This window comes from Stegastes partitus, unplaced genomic scaffold (assembly GCF_000690725.1).
Source record: "Stegastes partitus isolate 25-593 unplaced genomic scaffold, Stegastes_partitus-1.0.2 Scaffold101, whole genome shotgun sequence".
Taxonomy (NCBI): domain Eukaryota; kingdom Metazoa; phylum Chordata; class Actinopteri; family Pomacentridae; genus Stegastes; species Stegastes partitus.
Window position 1 is genome coordinate 122,082 of NW_007577832.1, and position 22,392 is coordinate 144,473.

General features: G+C 41.7%; 1 protein-coding gene across 1 annotated transcript in view; it reads right to left on the reverse strand.

Annotated features, from left to right (window-relative positions):
- Positions 1-319: 319 nt before the first annotated feature.
- Positions 320-22,392, reverse strand: part of ccdc186 (uncharacterized protein C10orf118 homolog) — a 31,876-nt gene continuing 9,803 nt past the window's right edge. The window contains exons 7-16 of the mRNA XM_008277574.1: positions 21,879-21,983; positions 21,143-21,241; positions 18,396-18,482; positions 18,169-18,311; positions 15,601-15,856; positions 15,004-15,193; positions 13,652-13,732; positions 13,212-13,440; positions 7,437-7,656; positions 320-3,204 (exon numbers count right to left, since the gene is read on the reverse strand). Of these exons, the coding sequence (XP_008275796.1) occupies positions 3,121-3,204; positions 7,437-7,656; positions 13,212-13,440; positions 13,652-13,732; positions 15,004-15,193; positions 15,601-15,856; positions 18,169-18,311; positions 18,396-18,482; positions 21,143-21,241; positions 21,879-21,983 (1,494 nt within the window). The 3' untranslated portion in view covers positions 320-3,120. The remainder of the gene's footprint in view (positions 3,205-7,436; positions 7,657-13,211; positions 13,441-13,651; positions 13,733-15,003; positions 15,194-15,600; positions 15,857-18,168; positions 18,312-18,395; positions 18,483-21,142; positions 21,242-21,878; positions 21,984-22,392) is intronic.

A 22,392-nucleotide genomic window follows, 5' to 3' on the forward strand; every position in this document is an offset into this window, starting at 1 on the left:
ACGAGAACGCTGCTGTCAGTTACAGCAAAATGAATGAATGAATGGTTGTAGAGGATGGCTGACCCCTGAGCGTTTGGAGCTGCCTGGGGTTTTAAATCATCCGAAAAGCTGCTTGGTTTGACTGACAGAGGCGCAGCGATGTTATGACCTCCGGCACTGCTGATGCTGCTGGTTTAAAAGCGGGCCTTCAAGCTGCACCCAACACAAGTCGATGTGTGAGAGGTTATGTGTGAAACGAGAATTCCACCTGAAAAACAGACGCTAGAGTCCCTACAGCAAAAAAACAAACAAACAAAAAACCAGGAAGCAAGACTGAACATTCAAGATCAAGTTAAGACTCATCTCATTTTATTCCTCGGAAACACCATACATATGTACAAACATCATCCAGAATCAGTATTTGTTTTGTTTGTTTTTTTTAAAAACATCTCATCATAACTTTACAGAATGGCGGCATATCTACAAATGTATATTATAATCACAGTTTGAATATTCCACAAAAAAAAAAAACAGGACAAAGGGAATCATTGCACAGCAGGAAAACAACAGACAAATAACTTCTCGTTTCATTTTTACAGATCGACACTCGCACGTACTGAACACCACTTCTTCATATTCATATAGAGAGACACGAGGTCCGATTCATTCGTCCACACAATGCTGCGGCATGGCTTCGTCTGTGGGAAAAAAAATAAAAAATCTTGCGAGTACTTCGTCCCTCTTGGGTTGACCAAATCAGAAGGAAGGCATTAGCGTGCCTCAGAGAATTATGAGGGCGTAATCAGAAAATCCCATGCGAGGCTATTGCATAGGTTGTTTTACTTCTGCACCAGAAACAAACAAAAACACGTATTTAGCAGCAAGCACCTGATTTTTTTTTTTCATTGAGAATGCACGAGAACAAACCAGATTAAATCATGTCGTAATAATCTACAGGCTAAAGAAAACTTACTGTGATGCCATAGAGTTGCTGCCTTTGCTGAAAGGTTAGCAACGACAAAGAGAAACCAGAGGTGATCTACAGGTTTGCTGCCTGTTTACATTACTGATCCAAAGGAAATCAGTTTGGATGACACTGAAGTAGAGCTACGTCAAAGACAAGAGCGTTCGCTGCAGCAACAGGGAGGCTTTAAGGACTCTGTGACCTCCATCCTGGAAACTTTCATCTTTATTCACGTAGCGGTCCGTTTTCAACACAGCCTCGGGGTGTACGGGGAAGGGATCGGCCTGTAACCATTCATGACCCATAAAAGCCTGACTGAGGGGGAAAAAAAAAAAAAAAAACGAGAGATGGACGCTTATCTTTTGTGACAGCTCCTGCAATCAGATCAAATCAAGTGAAAGGAGACGTGGGTATTGTGGAAATGGAGCCGGTTGCCTGCTCTCCGTCCCTCATCCTGGAGTGTTGGTGAGCGTGTGTGATAAACTAAACAGCTGTCAGTAAGAGTGTATAGCTGAGAGCTGCTGCAGGACAGAGTGTGTGTGTGTGTGTGTCTGACAGGTCTAAATGCAAATCTGTGTTTACCCCTCTGGATGGAACAAACTCTATGGTCAATCTGGTAAATAAAAAAAAAACTAGAAGCCCTGACAGCTGAAGCAGGTATACGAGGTGTAAACATGAAGCTCGATAGGTTTAAAAGGCACACATGCAGCCACAGTTTTACAGATTCAAACACAGATGCATGTTGCACGGACACAGGCATTAAAAAAAAAAACAGCAGACATACGGACAGTACACTGGCACACAAACACGTTCAGACCGAAGACCGAGCAAATAAAAAGGAAAGGAACAACATTGCACTTTGTCCCTGGATAGTTCTCTGTAGGTTCCACTGGCTTTCCTGAGCTACAGCTACACATCTGCTGTTCTCCCTTTGATTCTTCTACACTTGATTTCCATTTTCAATGGACTAAGTGATACAAAAAAATAATGATAAAATAAAGAAGAGTGAATACCTGAACATTTCAGCCTTCTCTCCACTAAATCACACGGACACGGTGCAGAAACTAATGCTAATGATGCAAACGAACCACTTTGAGGAAGATGAAGATAAGTCGTCTAATGAAGTGGCTGCAACGGAGTAAAAGGAAGGAAAAGGCTCAAATGTTTGCGGTATTCATTATTTTAAATTAACAGAAAATCTTCTACGAGAAAGCTTTCTTCTGTGAAATACATGATAATAATAATAAAAAAAAGGATAACCAATCACATACTAAAATAGAAACTCTATATTACGCCAACTTAGAAAATAAGTTAAAAAAAACATTCAGCCAAACTAAAGACCAGCTCTACATTTCAACCTTCGTGTGATGTCATAGATTTATTCAGCTCGGGATGCTTCCGCGGTGCCTCTGGCTTCAGAACAACGCCGCCAAAAGGTCGCAGCCTGCTTGCGTAAGTCTGGCACCGGTGTCACACAGATGGGTGCTGATGTGAGGCACCTTGCTTCAGCAGCTCGGACAAGAGCAAAAAAAATAATGAAAAATAGCACAGGTGGCACTCAAGGTCCCCCACAAGCCGATCTGTTTGTTTTTCGCTTTTGCTTGAAATAGTCAAGCAGAAGAAGAAGCAGTGTTTTCCCAAAAGTACATTTGGCGTATTGGCAGAGTGGAGCGAGCATGCTGGCGATGATCATCTTCCGCTACGGTGGACAGCGCTGCTGCTGCGACGAGGCCTCCAGAAGACGTCTTTTTTTTAATAGGATGAATTCACTGGCAACTCAGAATTAGTCATTTTTCAACTATTTTCCAGGTAGAATTTGCTATACATTCATAACGATGGCATCCTCAGTCGATTCTTTTTTTTTTTTTTACAAGGCAGATCAGAGTTTGAAGCTTGAAGCCACTGGCCCGCCCGAGGAGTTCTCTTGGCAAAGTGCTCTGGGGGGGGTGGGGGGAGACGAGGAGTGATCCAGAGGAAGATTTGTTGTTTTAGAGGCGAAACAAAAAAAAAAACGGAGGTGGACGGAACAGTTCAAGTCTTCTCCACATGGACACAACCAGAGATCACGGTGAGCCTGAGATCCCTGCTGGCACTTACAACATTCAGTTTTGCTCCTTCACATGAGTTGATGTCAAACGGAGACACATGGAGTTGGTCCTTTGTTCTCTCTTTGCTGGTCACTTTCTCCTCACCCCGTCCTCGGGATCCCTCTGCTGCTTGATGAGCCGTTCGATCTCAGCCCCCAGCGTCTGCAGGTTCTCCTGAGGGACAGAGAAAACACCACATTTTAACCCTCTGAACTCCAAACAAGGCGTCATTTACCACCTTTTTATGACACAGGTTGCATTTCTTTGATTTTCAAAAATTGGGGAAAAAATCTGGAACATTTTCCCAGTGATGGTGGCTCTACACAGTACAGATGTTTTACTGCCTACTTTCTATCTGCCCTGTGTGAACTTAGCCTGCGGTTCAGGCAAAAAAAGTCCCTAAATATTTATCACATGACTGTTGCCACTGAGGCACTGATGGCACTGAGGCACGGAGGAGCACAGAATGTTTTGTTTGTGTAAAAACTGGTCGCTGCGAAAGGCTTGTTTTGGGCGACTTTTTACAAGAGACGAAGCGATTTTGATGAAATATGATTTAAAGCTGAGAATTGGTGACGTTTTTTTAACATAAACCTGCTGATTCTTTGTATTTTTACAGTTTCTGTCTGATAAATGGTGGCACCTTGACTTGTTTTTAAAATATAACATGCCTTAGGGCTCAGAGGGATCAGAGAGACAGGAAATGAGGGCCTGCGATGCTGTTTATCATTCATCAATCTTATATAAAGTGTAAAAACAAAGGATTCTGATGCAGGTATTAACTACTGATCCGGTTCCACCCTGCCTTCTGCACCGTATAGTTGAACACAGAAGAGAACTTTGTCATTTCTTCCGCAGCAATTGCTGCCACCAGTTCTTATTCGGCATAAAGAACAATCAGAACAAAGCCACATGAACCATCACAGTAAGTTGGAAGCCTCGATCTGCCTTTGTCAGAATATTTTTGTTTTACTGTCATTTTATTGTGCCCATGGTGCGTGTTTTTATATCATTACTTCCTGCTTCCTGCCAATCATCGTTCATCTGCAGAAAGAACACTCTCTGCCAGTAAATACTCCCACATTTTAACACACTTTATTGTCCCATTCAGTTTGTTTTTTTTGTCACATGAGGAACTTTTTCATATAAATTTGACAGTTTGTAAAGACAATAGGAAGCTGATGGGTTGCAAAATATGAAAATATTTATCAAAGCGTGTGCCCACATAAACAAAAGGGCAAACGGAGCAAAAAAAAGAGGCGGTAACAACACATGTCGACGGTTTGGTAGCACGTTGGGAGACTGTGGGTGCCGTGCGAGCTTAAAGAAATTAATTTTTTGTGTTTCGCCGCTTTATTTGACATGGATTAAGGTTACGTTTGACATTCTCTAAAATGTAATATGGTGACAAATAGGGCATTTGTATCACAGCACGTGTGTCGCACGACTGCAGTAGAAAAAGCCTCCGTGGTAAATTGGTTGTGATTCTCATCAGCGCTGATTTTATCCACAGCGGGCAGCATTTTAAATAAATAACTCACTGCTGGCCACCTCAGCACCAGCTGATATAATTTAGCAGCTAAAGGGAGATATTTCCCCGAGGAGCTGGTGGAAAGCAAATCAGAACAAATCAGAGAGTGAATATTAGACGTACATTTAGCAGGTGGCTAGAAAGTCAATGCTAATGCTGCTTTGTGTTTGTGATCTTTAGGACCGCTGGTGAGATCCATTAAATAAAGCTAAGACATGCTTTATATTCAGCTGACATACAGTGACGACATACATGTAACAGGGCCAGTGGTGCAGCAGCGGTTTTAAATTAAATATATATGTCTTGTTTTATTGGTTATACATAATGTATCATATATATATTTTAGTTTACTGCTATTACTTTCATTATTAGAATCTGGTCTGCCCTTTGGTTATGGTGTGGAACCTTCACTTGGGGGTCCCAGTACCCCACGTTCATTTTTGGTCACCCACTGTGCCCTATAAATGGGTTTTTCCACCTTACCTCTCCCCCTTTATTCACGTATTCTGTGGGAGAGGTAAGCCAGACTGTGCTGCTGTTATCTGTGTTGTCTAATGTACATAATTTCATTTATAAGTTTATTTTCCCAGTTCTAATATGTTGTTCTATCATTTAATTTCTGTAGCTGTGCAAGTCGGCAACTGACAGCAGATTTTGTGTACGTTTTTTTATCGTCTGTCAAGTTTCAATAAACGGATATCGCCTCCAAAGAGATCTGTGTCTCAGCTCATCACAACGCAGAACAGAAACCACCGGTTACATACACATGTACAAATATGAATTCCACACATACATGAGGGACATCATGGGACAAATGGCCCACTGTAAACGTATCCACACGCCAGCCGGGTGGCTAATGTAAACTTTTAACAGGATTAATGTGGGAAATGTCTTCGCATTTTTCAGAGTGGAAATAAACTCGTCGTAACCGGCGGCCGCCATCCAGGCGCCACATTTTCTTACGGGTAACAGCGTACCAGCTGGTCGAACCGCGTCCTGAGTCAGACCGGTGTTGTGAACTGACGAGAGCCGAGAGCCGCAACGGATTCATTCGTTTAACGCCAGCACACGAGGAAATTGGTTCAGTCGAAATCTTAATTCAATTAAAGCATCGGAAGGCCCTCAGGTGCAGATGCTGGACACAGCTCATGTAAATACAGATTAAATGAGGATGGACGCAGTGAGCGCAGAACTCAATCCACCATTTCAGTGAGGAGGGAAACATGTCTCAGTTGCAGAGCTGAATGAATTGGAGCATTTTCAACATGTCAGGTCAGGCTGACATCCTGATGAGGACACCGGCAGCTTGTCACATCACACGCAGACAGTGAGACACATGCTGCCGTTGACTTTGAAGGCTTCAAAGATCTGACCTAAATATCACAACTGACAAAGGTAGAGGGTGGTCTGACACACAGCTGTACCGACATTAGACTGTCCTTATATCTACATTAGCATGACGATTACACATTTTGTCTTAAATATAGACACCAACAGCAATGACTTGAACATGGAGAAATGGATGAAAAACACTAAAGCAATGATGTCAGGTCTTACAAAATTAAGAGAAGTAATGAAACACAGGGGGTTGTTTGTTGCGGTTGATTTATGAAACCGTGAAAGGATTTGTTTTAATGGCTGAAAACATAATATTGGAAAAGGCATGTAAAATAAAAAACGAACGATAAAGAAATGTGTCTGATGCCTGAACAACAGCAGATACGTTTTCTACATGTGAAATTTAATCCTAAGTACTTCAGCATGACGGTCTCTACACCAACACTGCAAATAATCTGGTACTTGCCAAGATTTAAAATCTTATTTTTTAGACATGATAGATAATTTGGCTTGTTTTAAAAGTTATCGACTCATTTTTAGTCCTTGATTTTACAGTACAATCTTAAATTGAGCGTTAAAAATCTTATTTCAAGATTTCTCATCAATTAAAATTTACTTGCTGCACGGACAGATAATTTCACTGGTTTTAAGTAATTTTCTTCTCACATTTAGTGTTTATATCTTATAGTTGGGCTACCCTTTTTTGCAGGGAAATATGAAAGTTTGCTTTCTAACATCAGCAGCTGCTTCTGCACGAAGGTAGGCTGGCTGTGACACCTGAGCAAGATCTCTTTGGGCGGCCAAAAGAACTACAAGAGGTTCACTATGAATACTCTGGATTGATAAGTCTCAGTCTATATAGTGGCGTGTTATAGTGTAAAGATCCGACAGTCTCTCTGGCTGGTGGAGGTGTCAGAACTCAAAAACACTTAAAAACAGTAAAATGCTCCTTTAAAAACACAAACATGATCTGTGCAACAACAGCAAATAAGCTGCTTTGCTAACACAGAGGAACGCCGCCATGAATTAAAGCTACTGTTGTGTTTCTGATTCATGTCTGTCTGAGTAGATTATACAGTAAACTTTAATCCTGAGAGCTTCTGTACAAACTTCATTCAGGAGTAAAAACGCCTCCTGATGAGAGTCTTTAGGAGCCAAAAGGAGCAGTCAAATTTCTTTTTTTATGGAAGCTCTTGGGGTTTTTAATTCATGGTTGTTTTTTGTAATTCATCAAACTGTGAATCCATTCCTGTTTTTAGATCTGGCTGAACACTTTTTGTGACGGCAGCATCTGCACACCCTAATAACAAAGTCACATCAGGCGGTGTGGCTCCAGAGGTGGAGCATGACACTGACACAGCCAATTAATTATCCACTCAGGTCATGTAAGCCTCAGCAATCACACAGTCACGGCAAATTAAAAGCCCGTGAAAGAAACTGCTCACATCATCAATGTTTCCAGTGAATTTCAATGAGTGTTTCCTGCATTTATAGCTGAATGCGTCGGTGAAAGGACGCCTGCTGGGAGAGGAGTTACCTTCAGAGTGATGTTTTTCAGCAGCGTGTCCTCCAGCACAGCCTGCAGCTTCCGGTTGATCTCCAGCGACAGGTCCAGGGTCAGCCCGCTGTCCGCCGGGTGGGAGGTGTACAGCGAAGCCATGATGCCTCCCCGCCGGCTGAGGTGGGCCTTGTTAATGTCTGACGCCTCTGACGAGAGGGCCCCTGACTCCTCTCTTAGCACATAGCTCTGGATAATTCTGAGGGGAAGAAAAGAGGAGACGATGAGTCAAACTTGCACGCTTCAAAAAGGAGTGAAAGCGAAGCGAGCGCGTGGCATCGGCTTGGAGACTGTCGAGCAGAGAAAATCGAGGAAGTGAGATTTCATAGTTAGGGAGCATGGAGAGCTCCTACAGAGCAACAAACCATTTCCAGCAGCGAAAGCAGCAGACGTTACAAGAATAGTAATTCCAGTGGGATGTCTTGTTGGGACTCGTGTATATGGGATGCATTCAGTCATAGTTGGGAAGAATATTATTGTGTTAGTCGGAGAATAAAAGGCAAAGGCTCTAAAATGGGCTGCCGGGATTCAATGAATCAACTGTGTGTGTGTGTGTGTGTGTGTGTGTGAGACAGCGAGATAAATCACGTTCAGAATTTATGTTCATCGCAGAAACAATACAGTGTCGAGGTTAAGCTACGTTTGTGTCAGCGCGAGGGAGAGAAGGAAAATCATTAACAGCTCTAAACTTCCTGTTGTTCAATTTTCCCCATCGCAGTCCGGAGAACACTGACAAGCAAGTGTTTCTATTTAGAGGGAAACCGGCCCCAGAGACAGAGAGAGAGCAGTCATTGTGATTCAAATTCATTACTGCCTCCTACATTATCATATTCTTTCCTAACGTGCGACCAAACAGAAATAAATAAATAAATAACGCAAAGCACTAATCAAGCCAAAGACGCTCTTATTTATTTAATTAGTGAGATTAAGAAGCACTGTCAAACTGTGCACGTCTTGTGCTGAGGATATGTGGGCTACACTTCAAGGATGAAGGCAAAGCTCTCACTTGATTTTCCTTCAAAAACGAGCGAGGACAGGTGAAGACGGCTGCGTGCCGTCCTACACAAAAGGTCAACGGCCTCCTGTTCTGGAAGACGGGTCAGTGATCAATATTTTAAACCTGCTCTCAACCCATAAGCTAAAGCATTAACCTGAAGAAAAGATCCAGCCTCCCACCGGCATTGTGTAGTTCAAAGTCAGGGAGAGGATGAGGATTCTTAAGAAGATAACTGGATTCATTATAGGGGGAATGCTCCTCTACAGCGATTACAACTGCAGCTACTTCTACTGTTGCACCAACACAGCTCGATATCGACCTACGACAACACAGGCATTAGAACAATACAGCACAAACGGAAGTTAAACTAAAACAGTATGTGTTCCATGTTCTTAAGGTTACCATATCCTGTGGTGAATAGAACTACTGTATGCAGATTCCCAATATTTCAGACTATAGCAAGTCAATAACTTGATAGATCCAATCGAGACAATGACATTGACTTCAAGTGTTGCCTTTCAGTAGTAAAGCTGAGGTAAGCAGTATTTGTTTGGCGTCATGAGGTTAAAAAAAAATCCTTAACTTTTCAGCATATTGGTATTAAAGTCATGTGATTCAATCTATCTTTAGAAAAATCAAGGCTGACTTAGTTTAATTCCAAGTCTTCTTAGAGAGAAGAGGGGGTCGTTCCTGTCATTACAGGATGTTTTACAAATGCAGATGCACTACAACACAGATCTGGAATTCAAAGATTGCTATTCCACCATTGGCAACAATGGCGGATGGACATTTTTTTTTTTAAAAAGAGAGGCTGATGATGAATCAAGGATCCATATCAGCAGAATATACTCATTGAGTATTGAGCTTTCCGTTCTCCTCCTGGACAAGAAGGCTGCTCATTCATTGTCCTGTAATATCTATATGCGTCGTAGGTTAGGTTGTGTGGGTGGATTTTCTATGCGAGCTGGCAATGAGCGGCAGTGTTGATGGTTGGCCGACAGACGGTTGTCGGCAATTAAATGTCATGTTTGGATCAAGCTTGCGATTGTTTATCAAGCGCCAGGACACGCCTTTGTTTGTCTGGTGGGAAGGACTTAGGACAGAAAGAGGAGAGCTAAAGTATTTTTGTTGTTTGTTTTTGCCTTTTCCAGATTACTGCCTACTCCAGCTTTAAGCACTTTCCACGGGCTTGTCCTTCTTTGGAGACGAAGCTATTCTGCTGTTTAAGAACGCACTTTATCTAAATGAATATGTTGTGGAAGAGATATCAGAAAGGTCGAAAACATCAGTCTTCCGTGCAATAACAGCAGCGGCCGTTATGGAGGTAGAACCGCTGTGTTGACTACTGGTCATGCAGCAGCAGCCTCAAACTGCACTTATCAGCGTTTTACCTGGAACGAAGACGTCCAATGTGCCACCTATAAGCTTTTTTCTGAAGGGTCTGGAGGATGATTGATAACCTTTATTTTAAGCACTCATACTCAGTATTGGCTCTGGCCTGCACTTGCAATCGATGTGAGTAAAAATATGTTTTCTATTTTGTGTTTTGTTCACTTCCATGAAAGTTTACTTTATATCTAAAATACCTAAAACCTAAAACTAGGCTGCAGTGTATCCCAGGATGAACTAACAAAGCAAATAAGTCTGTGGGACAAAAGAAGATACAATAGCTATGTAAGCACTACAAAGAAACCACCACCATAAATTACCCCCATCCACACACACATACACACACAGACACACACACACCACCTGGGCTATCGCAGACATTCAATGAAACTTACCTCTTACTAGGCTTGCAAGGGTCCATATTTGGACCCCCATTCCATCACGATAGTGTTTAGTAAAAACAAAAAAAAGTGACAGAAATTAAAGATGTGGCCACATGGTGCGGATGCTGAATGGCATGCACAGGTCGGCGGGAGGGAGAGGTGTAAGCAACAAGTCAGCAGAAACAAGCAAGACAGTGACTTATACTTTTGGAATTTGTGAGTAACATGTCCTTTTGTTTCTGGCAAATGAGGGCAGCAAGTCAAGCATGCAGAAAGTAATGAGGGGGAATTATCAGTGACAGTTCTCTTAATAGAGCCGCTTAAGGTGATAGAACTTTGGACCCCGAAAGTGGCAAGACAGGAAGATAAAGGTACAGAGGAAGAAAGCTGTGTTTAATCTTACAGAACTACAGAGGCTATAACTTGTGATCACAATCAATCTAAATATACATCTTCTGTGTTATTTACAAAACACCAGAGGTAGGAGCTCACATGCTGGCTACAATCAAAAAGCATTAAGTAGCTTCAAGCCTGACTGGCAAAGGGGAAGAAATCCCACATACCCTTGAAATGATCCTTTACACTGTATTTAAAGCATTCGGCAGGTGTGGATCCACAAAAAAACCTGCATCCGAGCTCATATTGCGCTGATTTGCAATTACCATTGAGTACAACCTCAGCGGGGTGAAAAGGATGCTCTCCAGATAAATAGGCATCTACATCATCTCCTGAACAGAAGGCCTCCTCCTGCTTTGTTCTGGTCTCCACCAGGATCATTTCAATTCAGCTCACATGAGCAGACCATTTAGACGTAATGGTCATAATAACCAGGTGTGGTGCCTGAAGGACAGACATCATTGCCCTTGAAGGATGATACTGCGGTTTCTGCATGTTTTAGCCCATTTCTTACAATTTGCATATACTGTACTCTACATATTGCAGCCAATGGCCCGTGTTCGACTTCATAGCAGCACATGAAAATCCCCTTTGGAAAATGGTTGCGTGATGGGTGAAAAAAAAAAAAAAAACGTCTGAAGAGAATCATGTAGCAATAGAATTGCAAAGTGGAGGAGACTGGTTCTGGTTGCAGATGTGTTTTTCTCCCCTATTCTCAGGAGATATTCATGAATAATGTAACCTCCCTATAGGTTTGAGCTGTGGCCACTGGTTTCAATCATTTCAAGCACTTCCCCACATCAGTGTTTTATTTTGTCAATTAGGGACGGCAGGTGGTTCTAAATACTAAATGTGAGCCTCAGCCACCTCTGCTATGGATAAAAGTAAGTAGAGCAAAGTCTAAATACTTCAGTGTTGCCGTTAGGATCAATCCAAAATTGACCCAAAATCCAAATATTAATTGAACCACGCTGCAGTATTGAATAAATACTTGTCAGTCACTCACAGTTAGTGCTGCATGGAACAGAGTTTAAGCGTGTGAAGTTTGTTAAAGAACCTTGAAACTTTTATTTTTGAAACCAGTGGCAGCTCTGATAGACGCTCCCTCTTTGCAACTCTACATTCTTTAGAAAATGGTCGACATGCATGAGCAGTGGATGGGATCAAAGATATAAAATCAGGGCTACAGTCATACAAACAGAGTGACGTGGACGTGGTGAAGCAAATCCAAAATCTTGACTTTCTTCCTCTAACTGTCCCTCATCTTAGACCCTCTAAACGTCTGCCTCCACACCTCTGTCTCTTTATTCATCACCTGCTTCAGGCCTACAGTTGGCTTGTCAGTGTTCACCAGGCTGCCCTGGAGGGATAGGGACAGAAAGGCAAAAAGGACAAATTCACATCCATACTCTGGGTAGTGTAACACCCCCGTGCTTAGCTGAGATTTTTACAGAGCTAAAATTAGCCCTGCAACCGTGGGATTCGTCCTCAATTTTAACTCTTAAATGTAGGTTGAGGCTAATAGATTCAATCCATGTGCATAGCTGGGAAACAAATTAGAAGTGGGAAAGAAGAGATGATCCAAGTAGAATCAAATCGGAAGGCTGGGTACCTTGGAGGACTGTAAATGCTGAGAGCTGTACTAATCAATCAACAGTCTATCAACTCATTTCACTTAGGGAGAAATCTTTCTATGCCCCAAGTCCCTTTGGCTATTTCAGATTATATTATATGGGAAACTCACAGCCCCACCCCGTTCTATCCAGACATAAATCCACAATTCACAAAATGTATATTAAACGAGTGTGTGATTAAGACTGTACGCCGTCTCTTTTATTTCAGGTGATGGCTATGAATATGGAAGGAACATCACTGATGATCCATACTAAGGCGCACCCCCTGCTAATTCCCGAGACTATAAATAGCTCTGACGGAAGTTTGTCACGAATGATAATTGCGGCGTTTGCATGAATTAGTATCTAAAGATGAGTGGGAGAGACAACGGAGGATACAGGGGGCCATAAACCGTGTGTGTAAGCATATATAACCTATCAAGGTCAGGTGAAGAGCCGTCGACAAACGAGGAACGCTGTGCATAAAATATTGTGTTCATGTATATATGTATGGAAATTAAGATGCAATAAATTCAGTTGTCATATCAGCCACTGCTGGTTCCCTGTTACCACAATGCTAAAATCAAATTCCAGGAGTTGTGTTTGAAACTGAAAACAATACACTTTGCGTTAAGTCACCTTTTTTTTTTTTTATCCCATTTTTTTACACACAGCTGTAAGAAACTGTTGCCACTTCGCTGCTACACTGCAGTGACGACTGACGTGAGGTGTTACTAGTTTTCTTAAAGCCAGATCGCAGTCATTGTTTCCACAGCACGTCTCGTTGTACTGCAGGTTCAGATCGCATTATTTTTATTAGTCCTAACTGTCAGGTCTGAAACACTGCATCAGAGACTTTATAGTATCCGTATTGGGAGTGCGGTCATTTCAAATCTGTCCATTGGTTGAGCATCTTATACCCTGTTCTCAACATCTCTCTTTCTCTGCTCCCTACACTTCGGTCCGTGCCACTCACTTGGTCTTTTTTCGGATCTCTTCCACCAGCTGCTTGATATGGTCTTCCATGAACTCGATTTTTTCCTGCTTCCGAGCCAGGGCCTTCTGCAGACGGACAATTCGCTCCACGAGCACAGCCTTGTCGACCTCTGGGAAGCTGTCCACAACCACCACCGAAGGACCCGATTGGCTCTCTGGCGACCTCTCTTCAACGCTGCCGCTCCCACCGTGGCGTGCGTTCAAAGAGCCTGGGAATTGGAGGGGACGCAAAGAGATTAACTTAGAAAGCTGTTTATTCCTGTGACTTTGCTTTTTTTACTTCATTTTCACTGTTTTGTTAGTTTTAGGAGAGACTTTTATCCCAGCAGATCAAAATATATCTCCTTGTAAAACTTGAATTTCTTTTTAATGATGTTACTACTGTATGTGTTAAATACTAACCAAATCCTGCAGTAGTACCTGAGGAACTGGAGCGACTGCCCATGCTGCTGGCATCCCGATCACATCCTCCATTTTCAACCTGCTCCAGTCTCTTACGTGCTGTAAAGAAAAACAGAACGTTAACCATCAAAAACCGACACTAATACAGCTTTTGTTCACGTGTGTTTGCGTAGCCGTTGAAACTTCATCTCTTCCCATAGTTACAAAGATGCTAAGAGGCTAATAGCTGCATTATTTTCAGTTTGCTTTCATGAACACAACCATTCTGGTTTTAAATTAAACTGGAAGAAGGACGACGGTGTGCCCGACGTGCCTGTATGTTTCGGTCTGGTGCTTTCGTGCGACATCCCATGGTTGTCAATGTCATACACGGCACTCGTCTCATATTACTGAGTTCAGCAATACGTCATTGCTTAACTGAACTGACAGATTCTGCGAAGGAGTCTACCTGAACAAATATGACACAAGTAGCTTTTGAAGAAGAGCGCCTGCTCAGCAAACCCTCCATGCATAAACAAAGGCTCAAAATGACTATGCTGATAAAGTACAACTGCGACACTGATGAAGAATCGCCTAAAAGAAAATGTCATCTCGGTCCCAGGAGGCGAGTGAAAACGAAAACCGTGTGCATATAAGATAAAAGTGCTGAACTTCAAGCATTAAGGTTAGTCTGTGTGCCCAGAGAACCAAACAGGGGGAAGCTGGCTCACTCGATTAAGTGTAATCCTGCCATGATAGGAAAGTTAGCTCTCTACACTGCACCCATCTGTGCACTTTCATCTTGTTTTTAATCACCCTGTACATTCTCCTCTTAATGTGCAGGAGGAGAAACGATAGAAATACACAGCTTTTTGAAAATCTAACTGATAGTGATTCTGTGACATGGCATGTTCTTTTTTAAAATTTTGAAATATCTGCTTTTCTTAAAAATAGAAAGATAGCTGAAGTGATTCAGATGTCGCAAAAAATGGGACTTAAGTAGATTCTCTATTAGGGTTTAAATTGAGATCATCACTTTGTTTACTTTATACACAGCAGCATCTCTAAAGGAGGGATGTGCTTGTGTTTGTCGGATGTGACCAGACTACAAGACTTTTGCTCTCTCAAACTCCTGCACTTTCCCGAAGAAATGATCGATTTCAGTTTTGAAAATGCATCGGGGGGCTTGATTCTTCCTGCATTGCAAGATACAGAATTGTGCATTAAATGCAAGCTGGTACAGTTTTGAATGAAGGTAAAAAAAAATGGTAGGTTTTGCTAAATGTTCCTGAGGTCCTTGGCTTAAAATATGTGGATGTAACATCACATCAATGTGCAGCTACATAAAAAATAAATAAACAAGAGTTCTAGAGTCCAATGTGGTGTCTAACCTTGTGTGAGTTGTTTCGTGAGATCCTTGATGTTTGCAGCCTGTTTCCTTTTCTGTGTCACCAGCTCATCCCTCAGCTCGTCTACTCTGGTTTTTAGCTGGGCCACCTCTGCCTGCAGTGCTGCTCGCTCCTCCTGCAGACCCTGCACCTCCTGCTGCCTCAGCACCTCTTCCTGTTTCAGTTGTCGTGACTGCAGGTGAAAACAGGGTTAGGAAAATAATAGGGTAACGATGCGATAACAGTCATTATAGAGCGGTTGGGTAATGCGGCTATGGCTGCTTCTCTACAAACGCTTGACTGAAACTGAAAAAAAAGTAGAGCAGCTGTTATTTTATTTTATTCTGAATGTCATGTCTGATTATATCGCTATGAAAGGACACTGTATGTTCTAGGTCAGACAATTCAGCTCTTTTGATAATGTCAGAAGCAGAAAAGAATCACTCTATAGAGGGTTTGTGACCATGTTTGATTAATAAACGATCTATAAATAGGGAAAGGCTGCAAACACTAGAATCAAACATTGTGATCATGATGGATAAACTTTTTTTTTTCTGTCAGTTGTGTTTAGCCACGATCAAGACCACACTGAACCCTGACCTTGTCTTCTAGTTGCCTGTTGGTCTCCTCCAGCTTTGCCTGGTGCTCCGTGAATCTGCTGGTGAGCTGATCCAGCTGAGATTGGAGCGCGTTGCTCTCTGACTGGAGCTGGGCGTTCTTGCTGCTCAGCTTCTCGGTGAAGCCCAGTAACTCGGCTTCACGCTCCCTGCTGCCTTGTACGTCGCGATGCAGGTCAGCCATCTGATTGGTCAGGCCATCCACTTCTTCACGAAGAGATGTGAGCTCCTGTTCGTCACTGGGGAAGAACACGAGACAGTTGTTGCTAAGAGTAAGCAAGAAGCAAACAATTTACTTAAAAGGGCAAACACAACAAAAATGTAGTCAGATATTATATTTAACTGGTTTGTATGCAATAGATTTTTTTAGATAAGTCATGACTTTTGCATAGACATATGGGCCCTGAAAGCTGAAATGCCCGTAACAGTGTGATTCGCACCTAAAAATTACTAAGATGAATGTCACCATCTTCATTGACGTTGCATCTGAACCAAAAAAAAAATGTTTTTCTTGCCAACAATCTAAAATGTTTGTCCACGTGATGGAAAAACATGCTGCCAGTATTTTTTGCCTCAATCAGTGGGTTGCTGCAGCACACTTACAGCATTCTGGCATGAATTTTTTTTTTAAAAAAAAGCATGTCAATAAGAGGAAAAGGAGAAGTTTCTGTACCATGAACGTCCCCTCGATCTATCAAGTCCTCTTCTCATGACCAGAAGAGTCACACTCCCACAGAGGGACCTGGGTCCCTTTCTGCCCTGAGTTCTATATCCGTCACTGACCTACCTTTAAATGCTCCGATAAGAAAGTCGAGAAAAAAAGAAAAAAAAAAAAGGAGCAAGAATTATATTTTAACCCGCTCAGTTCTATTAAAACCAGCCATGTCAGACTATTGATACAGGTGGACAAGTCAAGAATTTAAACTGGCCTGCAGGCAGCACAATGCATGGCTGGATTTATGGATGTAGGTTCCAGTTAATCTGGTCGACATGCTCTCTTCCGACCATTTTTCAATTCTCTTCTGTTAATAGCCTTCCAGGGTTAATCCATTATATTTGACTGCAGGAGGAACAGACTACCTGAGAAAAACACGACTTTGAACTTGTCCAACCTATCGGACACTGCTCAGTCTGACTTTGTACTGAACGTTTACTTGAAGTCGGCTTAAGATTGGTGTAGCTGCATTTTGGTAACTGGACGGCCAAGAAGTGGAGCAGTTTGCACATCGCAGCTCTGCAACCAACATGGCATCCATCCATCCATTATCTATACACCGCTAAATAATCACTAGGGTCATGGGGGGCTGGAGTCTATCCCAGCTGACTCAGTATGAAGGCAGGAGACACCCTGGACAGGTCACCAGTCTATCACAGGGCTACACTTAGAGACAGACAACCAAGCACACTCACATTCACACCTACGGACAATTTAGAATCACTAATTAACCTCAACATGTTTTTGGACTGTGGAAGGAAGCCAGAAAACCCAGAGAGAACCCACGCTGCACGGGGACAACATGGAGACTCCACGCAGAGAGATCCCGGGTGTCGCGAACCGGCGACCTTCTTGATGCAGCCCCCAACATGGCATATCATCTACAAATAATAAGCCAACTTTGTCTGCTGTGTACTCCTCAAAAGTTCTTGTGCTGGGATCAGGAGCTGATATAGTTGTATTTTTGGATCTCAGTACAAAACTTATTAGCTTCGAGTCTGTTGTTATCAATAAGTGTAAACTATCAAGGCTAAAATGATTCAATATTTGCTAGCTTTTTACAATAATTTATAACTCATTTTGGCTAATAAAGCTAGCAGCTAGAGTGCACTCAATGCACTGGGGCTGATTTAGTTAATCAATAAGCTGCAGATTATTTTTTCTGTGCGAGCAATCGGTGTGATTCCAGTTGACAAAGATTTTATTTTGTTGGCAAGACTAGCTTGTAAAGACCTAAATGCTGCTAAAAATGAGCTCATGTCATGCATTCACACCTCCACTTAGTAGTAAAGTGACAGTAATGAACTCATTAGGTTTTCTTAGAACAGTCTATAAACCTTGAATGTATCACTGTCTGCTCTACAAAGTATTTATTCCCAGGATCTCATTCTCAAAAGCACACTTTAATCAGGATGTATGTATGCTTACATCGACAAATGCAGTCCGTCGGCTGGAAATACACGTACATTTTTTAACCTGACTCAATGCCACTTACAGCAAACGAAGGCTGCGTTCAGTGACAGCAAAGTGACTTCGAAGGAAATTATAAACGTCACGTGTTTGTGCAATAAACATGCTCCAAAAATCAGACGGCATCTTATCTGTTTTATTGCTGTACACTGTTTCTGTGGCCTGTTGGCACACGTTATCGAGCAGATTTGTTGTCCTTTAGTCATTTCTGTCAGATTCTGGACATGCAGTTCTGGCCTGTGGTGGCCATTATTGATCTCTCTCTTCAGCGTGTACCATGACACTTAGTGCAGCAGTGTGTCCGCGCTCGAGCTTTTATATTAAGTACTGTTCCTACGTGATCAATGACAGCGTATGTGCTTGTACCGTTGATGCTGCTCCTGGAGTGCAGTAACCTCCTCCAGCTTCTCTCTCTGCCGCCCGATCTCTGCTTTCTGCCGGTTGATGATCTCTCTGTATTTGCTCAGCTCGTCCTCCCATCGCGGCCGCTCGTCCTCCAGACACTTTAACTAAAGAATATCGCACTTTATTATGCTAAAGACCTGCTAAAATCATGCGCCCAAATGTTTGAAGCGTTTATCTGTGTAACAAACCTTGGTGCGTAGAGTCTCGAGCTCGTCCATGCTTTCTTTGTAGCTCCTCTTCAGGTCTTCCAATTCTTTGGCTTTCACTCGGTGCACCTGCATCAGATTGTCATTTAGGTATTTATCCACTGTTATGTGTTTTACAAAGAGTCTACACACACACACACATAATAGGCTGTACTAAAGAGAAAAACACAAATTTGAAAAGCATTTTTCTTTGCCGCTGCCAGCTGTGATTACTCAGATTTAAATTCAGTGGTTTTACACATCAATTTAACTCCCAGTCACACTTAACGACATCTTTTTGAAACAAACAAACTAAAAAAAAAAGATCTTTGCATAATTTCATTGCAGATGCATTTCTGGGAAAGACAAGTGTTGTGTTCATTAAAGTTACTTTGCTTTTGCGCTCATTAAGCGAGTGAAAGCGATGATGTTTCTATAATGTTTTGTGTCATCTTTTTAGCAAAGCCATTACTGCTGCTGCTGCTGCTAGTCAACTTTTTCAAAGATGCTATTAAGAGCCCGCGGTATCCAAGACAACACGCCATTATCGGAAATGCCGGAAAATTCACTGTCCGTTTCGTCCATTCATGCCTTCCCATTTAATTTTAATGTTAACTCCCAAACAGTAATGCAAACGGTTTTGCTTGCATTATTTATGACCGAGCTGCAACATCGCTTCAGGATAAACACGTATGCTAAAAATAATCATCGGCTTTATTCATTAGCAGTGCGAAGAAATCTGCCAGAATCAATGTCCACGCTAAAAACAATCTGCACACAGTCTTAGCAATGGGCTGGCAATGTGCTGTATGTCTGGAGAAAGTTTCTTGGATAACAGAATGTTTGACATGACTGCTGAAGTGAATTATATTGATCCTTTTATGAATGAATTTCCTAAAATGAAAAAAAAAAAAAAAAAAAAAACAAAAAAAAACAACTTTTTAGATAAAATGAAAACATCAAATTGAAGGAAATTGTGTTTATACTTCAAGACATTTCATGGACTTGTTGACACCCTGGACAAAAATCAACCAGACTGTGAAATGACGGCAAGAAATGGGTGATGCCTTCTGGGTTGTTGTTGAAACGCACAGCTTCGTATTGATTATTTCTAGGCCATTTATTTTTAAAGTGTGATTCCCTTCAGAGTGGGGAAAAACAGGCCATTGTGTTTGGATTGAGTCCATGTCTTTGCCTGCCTGTGTGCACGCATGTCTGCCTGTGGAGCTCGTGTGCCAGTTTGTTACTCATTCCAAGTTAAGGCAAACACACCTCTCAAACTGAGGTAAACAGCTGAAAATAAGCCGTTTTACTAGAAGAGCTGGCATCACGGCCATCAATAAAAGGCTGAATAATGGCCTGGCTAACAGAAAGCACATGTAACTTGCATTTTCATCTATTTTGTCTTCTGGTGGATTATTACACAGATACAAATAGAAACTAAAGAGACAGAAAAGTATGTCTGCAGACATGAGCAAGCATGAACACTAACAATATTCGTGCAGGATTTAAAGTTCAGAGAGCTCGAAAGCTCTTTTATAAGAAAAGATCAACTCCAAAGACGGTGTTGAAAAACTAAGAAATAAGGATTTGAAGTTTAAAGGCTCCTTGTCAAAGTATAAGGCTCATTATTAATTATTGTCAGGAAACATTCGGCAGATATGGCACTCTGTTTTTTTTCTTTTTCTTTTAAACAGCATTTACAAACAAAATACGATCTTTTTGCTGCTTTTTTGCTGATATGCAAACAAACAAGCTAGTTTATTGAGTTAAAGAGTCCATATTATTAACAGGTTTACAATTCTATTTTGGGGTCTATTGTGTTCAAATGCTCAGGTGTTCAAAAAAATACACATTATTTATTGCATACTGTGTATTGGTGCAGCATCTCTTGTCACCCTCTGTCTGAAACATTTGATTTTCACTCCCGTCTCTTTAAAGTCTCTTCTCAGAAAGCAAAGTTGTGATTGGTCAACTGGCCTGATGAAAGCAGGGCAATGTTGGTAACATACTGTAACTCCAGATCTAGAGCATAACGAGGAAATAATGACAAACTGTGAGGAGTCTGCCCATTCTCTGCCACTAGGGAGGCGTTCTGCAAATTTGCTATATGGTGACATAAGTATGTAAAGGACGAAAAGCCTCGATTTCAAATGAGGCCATTCAGGCACTGAAAGAGCAGATGGAAAAGGATAACTGCCTTCGGTGTGGACTTCGAGCTGGGAAAGTTTGCAGATCTTTTGCAGGCACAAAAAAAGCGTTATGTCATTGTAAAAAAAAAAAAAAAACAGACTCAGAAAGTATAATGTGGGCTCTTTAATCTTTTCAATTTCAGATCACATTATTTTTGTCTGTAGTCGGATGCTGCGGAGGTGGCGGTTACAGCTACTGGTGGTGTTTTGTTTCCATAATGATTAGAGACAGCTGCTGCATTATTTGTCTTATAAAACAAACTCAATTATCAAGATGCAACAGGATCAAAATTGATTTTTCAAATGTAAGAAATAAATAAAAAGAGGGTACATTTGCTCTAACTAACACCATCTCACAGTCTGTGCAGTTTTGTTTTTACATGTCGTTTTATTCTTTCTGTTTTTTACCCCCAAAATGACACACTTCTTTAACATCATATTTATACAGCAAGGTGTCCAGACTCAGGTTGTAACTCAGTTTGGACCAAACGTGTAGCTTCTGGATTTGGGCTTTGTTTTTGTGGAGAAGTGTTTGTATGTGTGCATGATGGTTGTCACCTCTAATTGGTCCGTTTGCTCCTGCCTGTTCTTCTCCAGCTCTCCTTTGGTCTCTCTCAGTTTAGCATCCAGCTCGTTTGATTTGAGCTCCTCCGATTCCTGAGGGAGAGAGGAGCGAAAGGTTCAAAAACAAGAGGATGCAGCAGAAGGAGATGCACCGGCTGAAACAACAGTCAGAGAGCAGCAGAAAAGGAGGAAGACTTGTGGACACAAGTGAAGAGAACCAACTGACGATGAAGATGAATGATGGCGGTTTTGTTTTTTTGTATTTTGATGTCTTGCTTCATTATCCACTGGCACTGCTGACTGTGGATGTTGTCATACAGGAGCTCAAACTAATCTTTCTACCATTGAGATGAAGCTAACGCAGCTCTTTACCACCATCATAAGGTACAAATGGAAACTGCCATTCTCCTAAAGCAGAATTAATCATCCTCTAAGTGCAGTTTCACTTACTCAACAGCATCTTTTCATAGTCCTCTACGAAAATATAGATGTACAATCAGCATCATGTAGTCTTTGTATGCGAGTACAGCATGCAATACAGCTAGAAATGACCTCCTTTGACCTGGAATTTTGTAAATTGGCAAAATTCCTTAATAAAAGATTTTGATCAGCACACAATTCCTTACGTTGCCCAAAAGCACAGGGATCCACATCGACATCCGTTCCGCAGACACAGACCCTGACACGGCCATGAGCAAACTAATACTTCCATGTGATAAATATCACAAACCTGGTATGTTCTGATCATGTCCTGGCAGTTTTTCCGGATCTGTTCGGTTTCTTCTTTGGCCTGGGCCAACTTGGATGTGGTCTCCCTCAGTTTGTCTTTCGTTTCCTGCGAGATAAACACACTTTTGTAATCGTGATGCTAAAATAATGAGAGAATTTCACGTCAAACCAAATACAATGTCAAGTATAAACAGTTTTCTTTGAATCTATAAATGCACAAAGTGATTTACACACACATCAGCTGTACAAATTGCCACAAAAAAATAAAAACATTCGAGGCTCAACTCCTGTGGCCTTCAGTGAGTTTTTGCTGTTTCCTTCTCTGTTTATTGTTGTGTACTTGCTTGGAGGCAGTTAAAAATAAAACTCATTAGTTTGTAATGGGCATTTTCAAAAATAGCCACAACGTTAATGATGATTTTCTTGCAGGTTCATTACTGTAACCATTCTCAGCCCATTTCCTTTCGCTTGTGAATCACAAGACACATCTAATCATGTTGTTTTTGTGAAGCAGA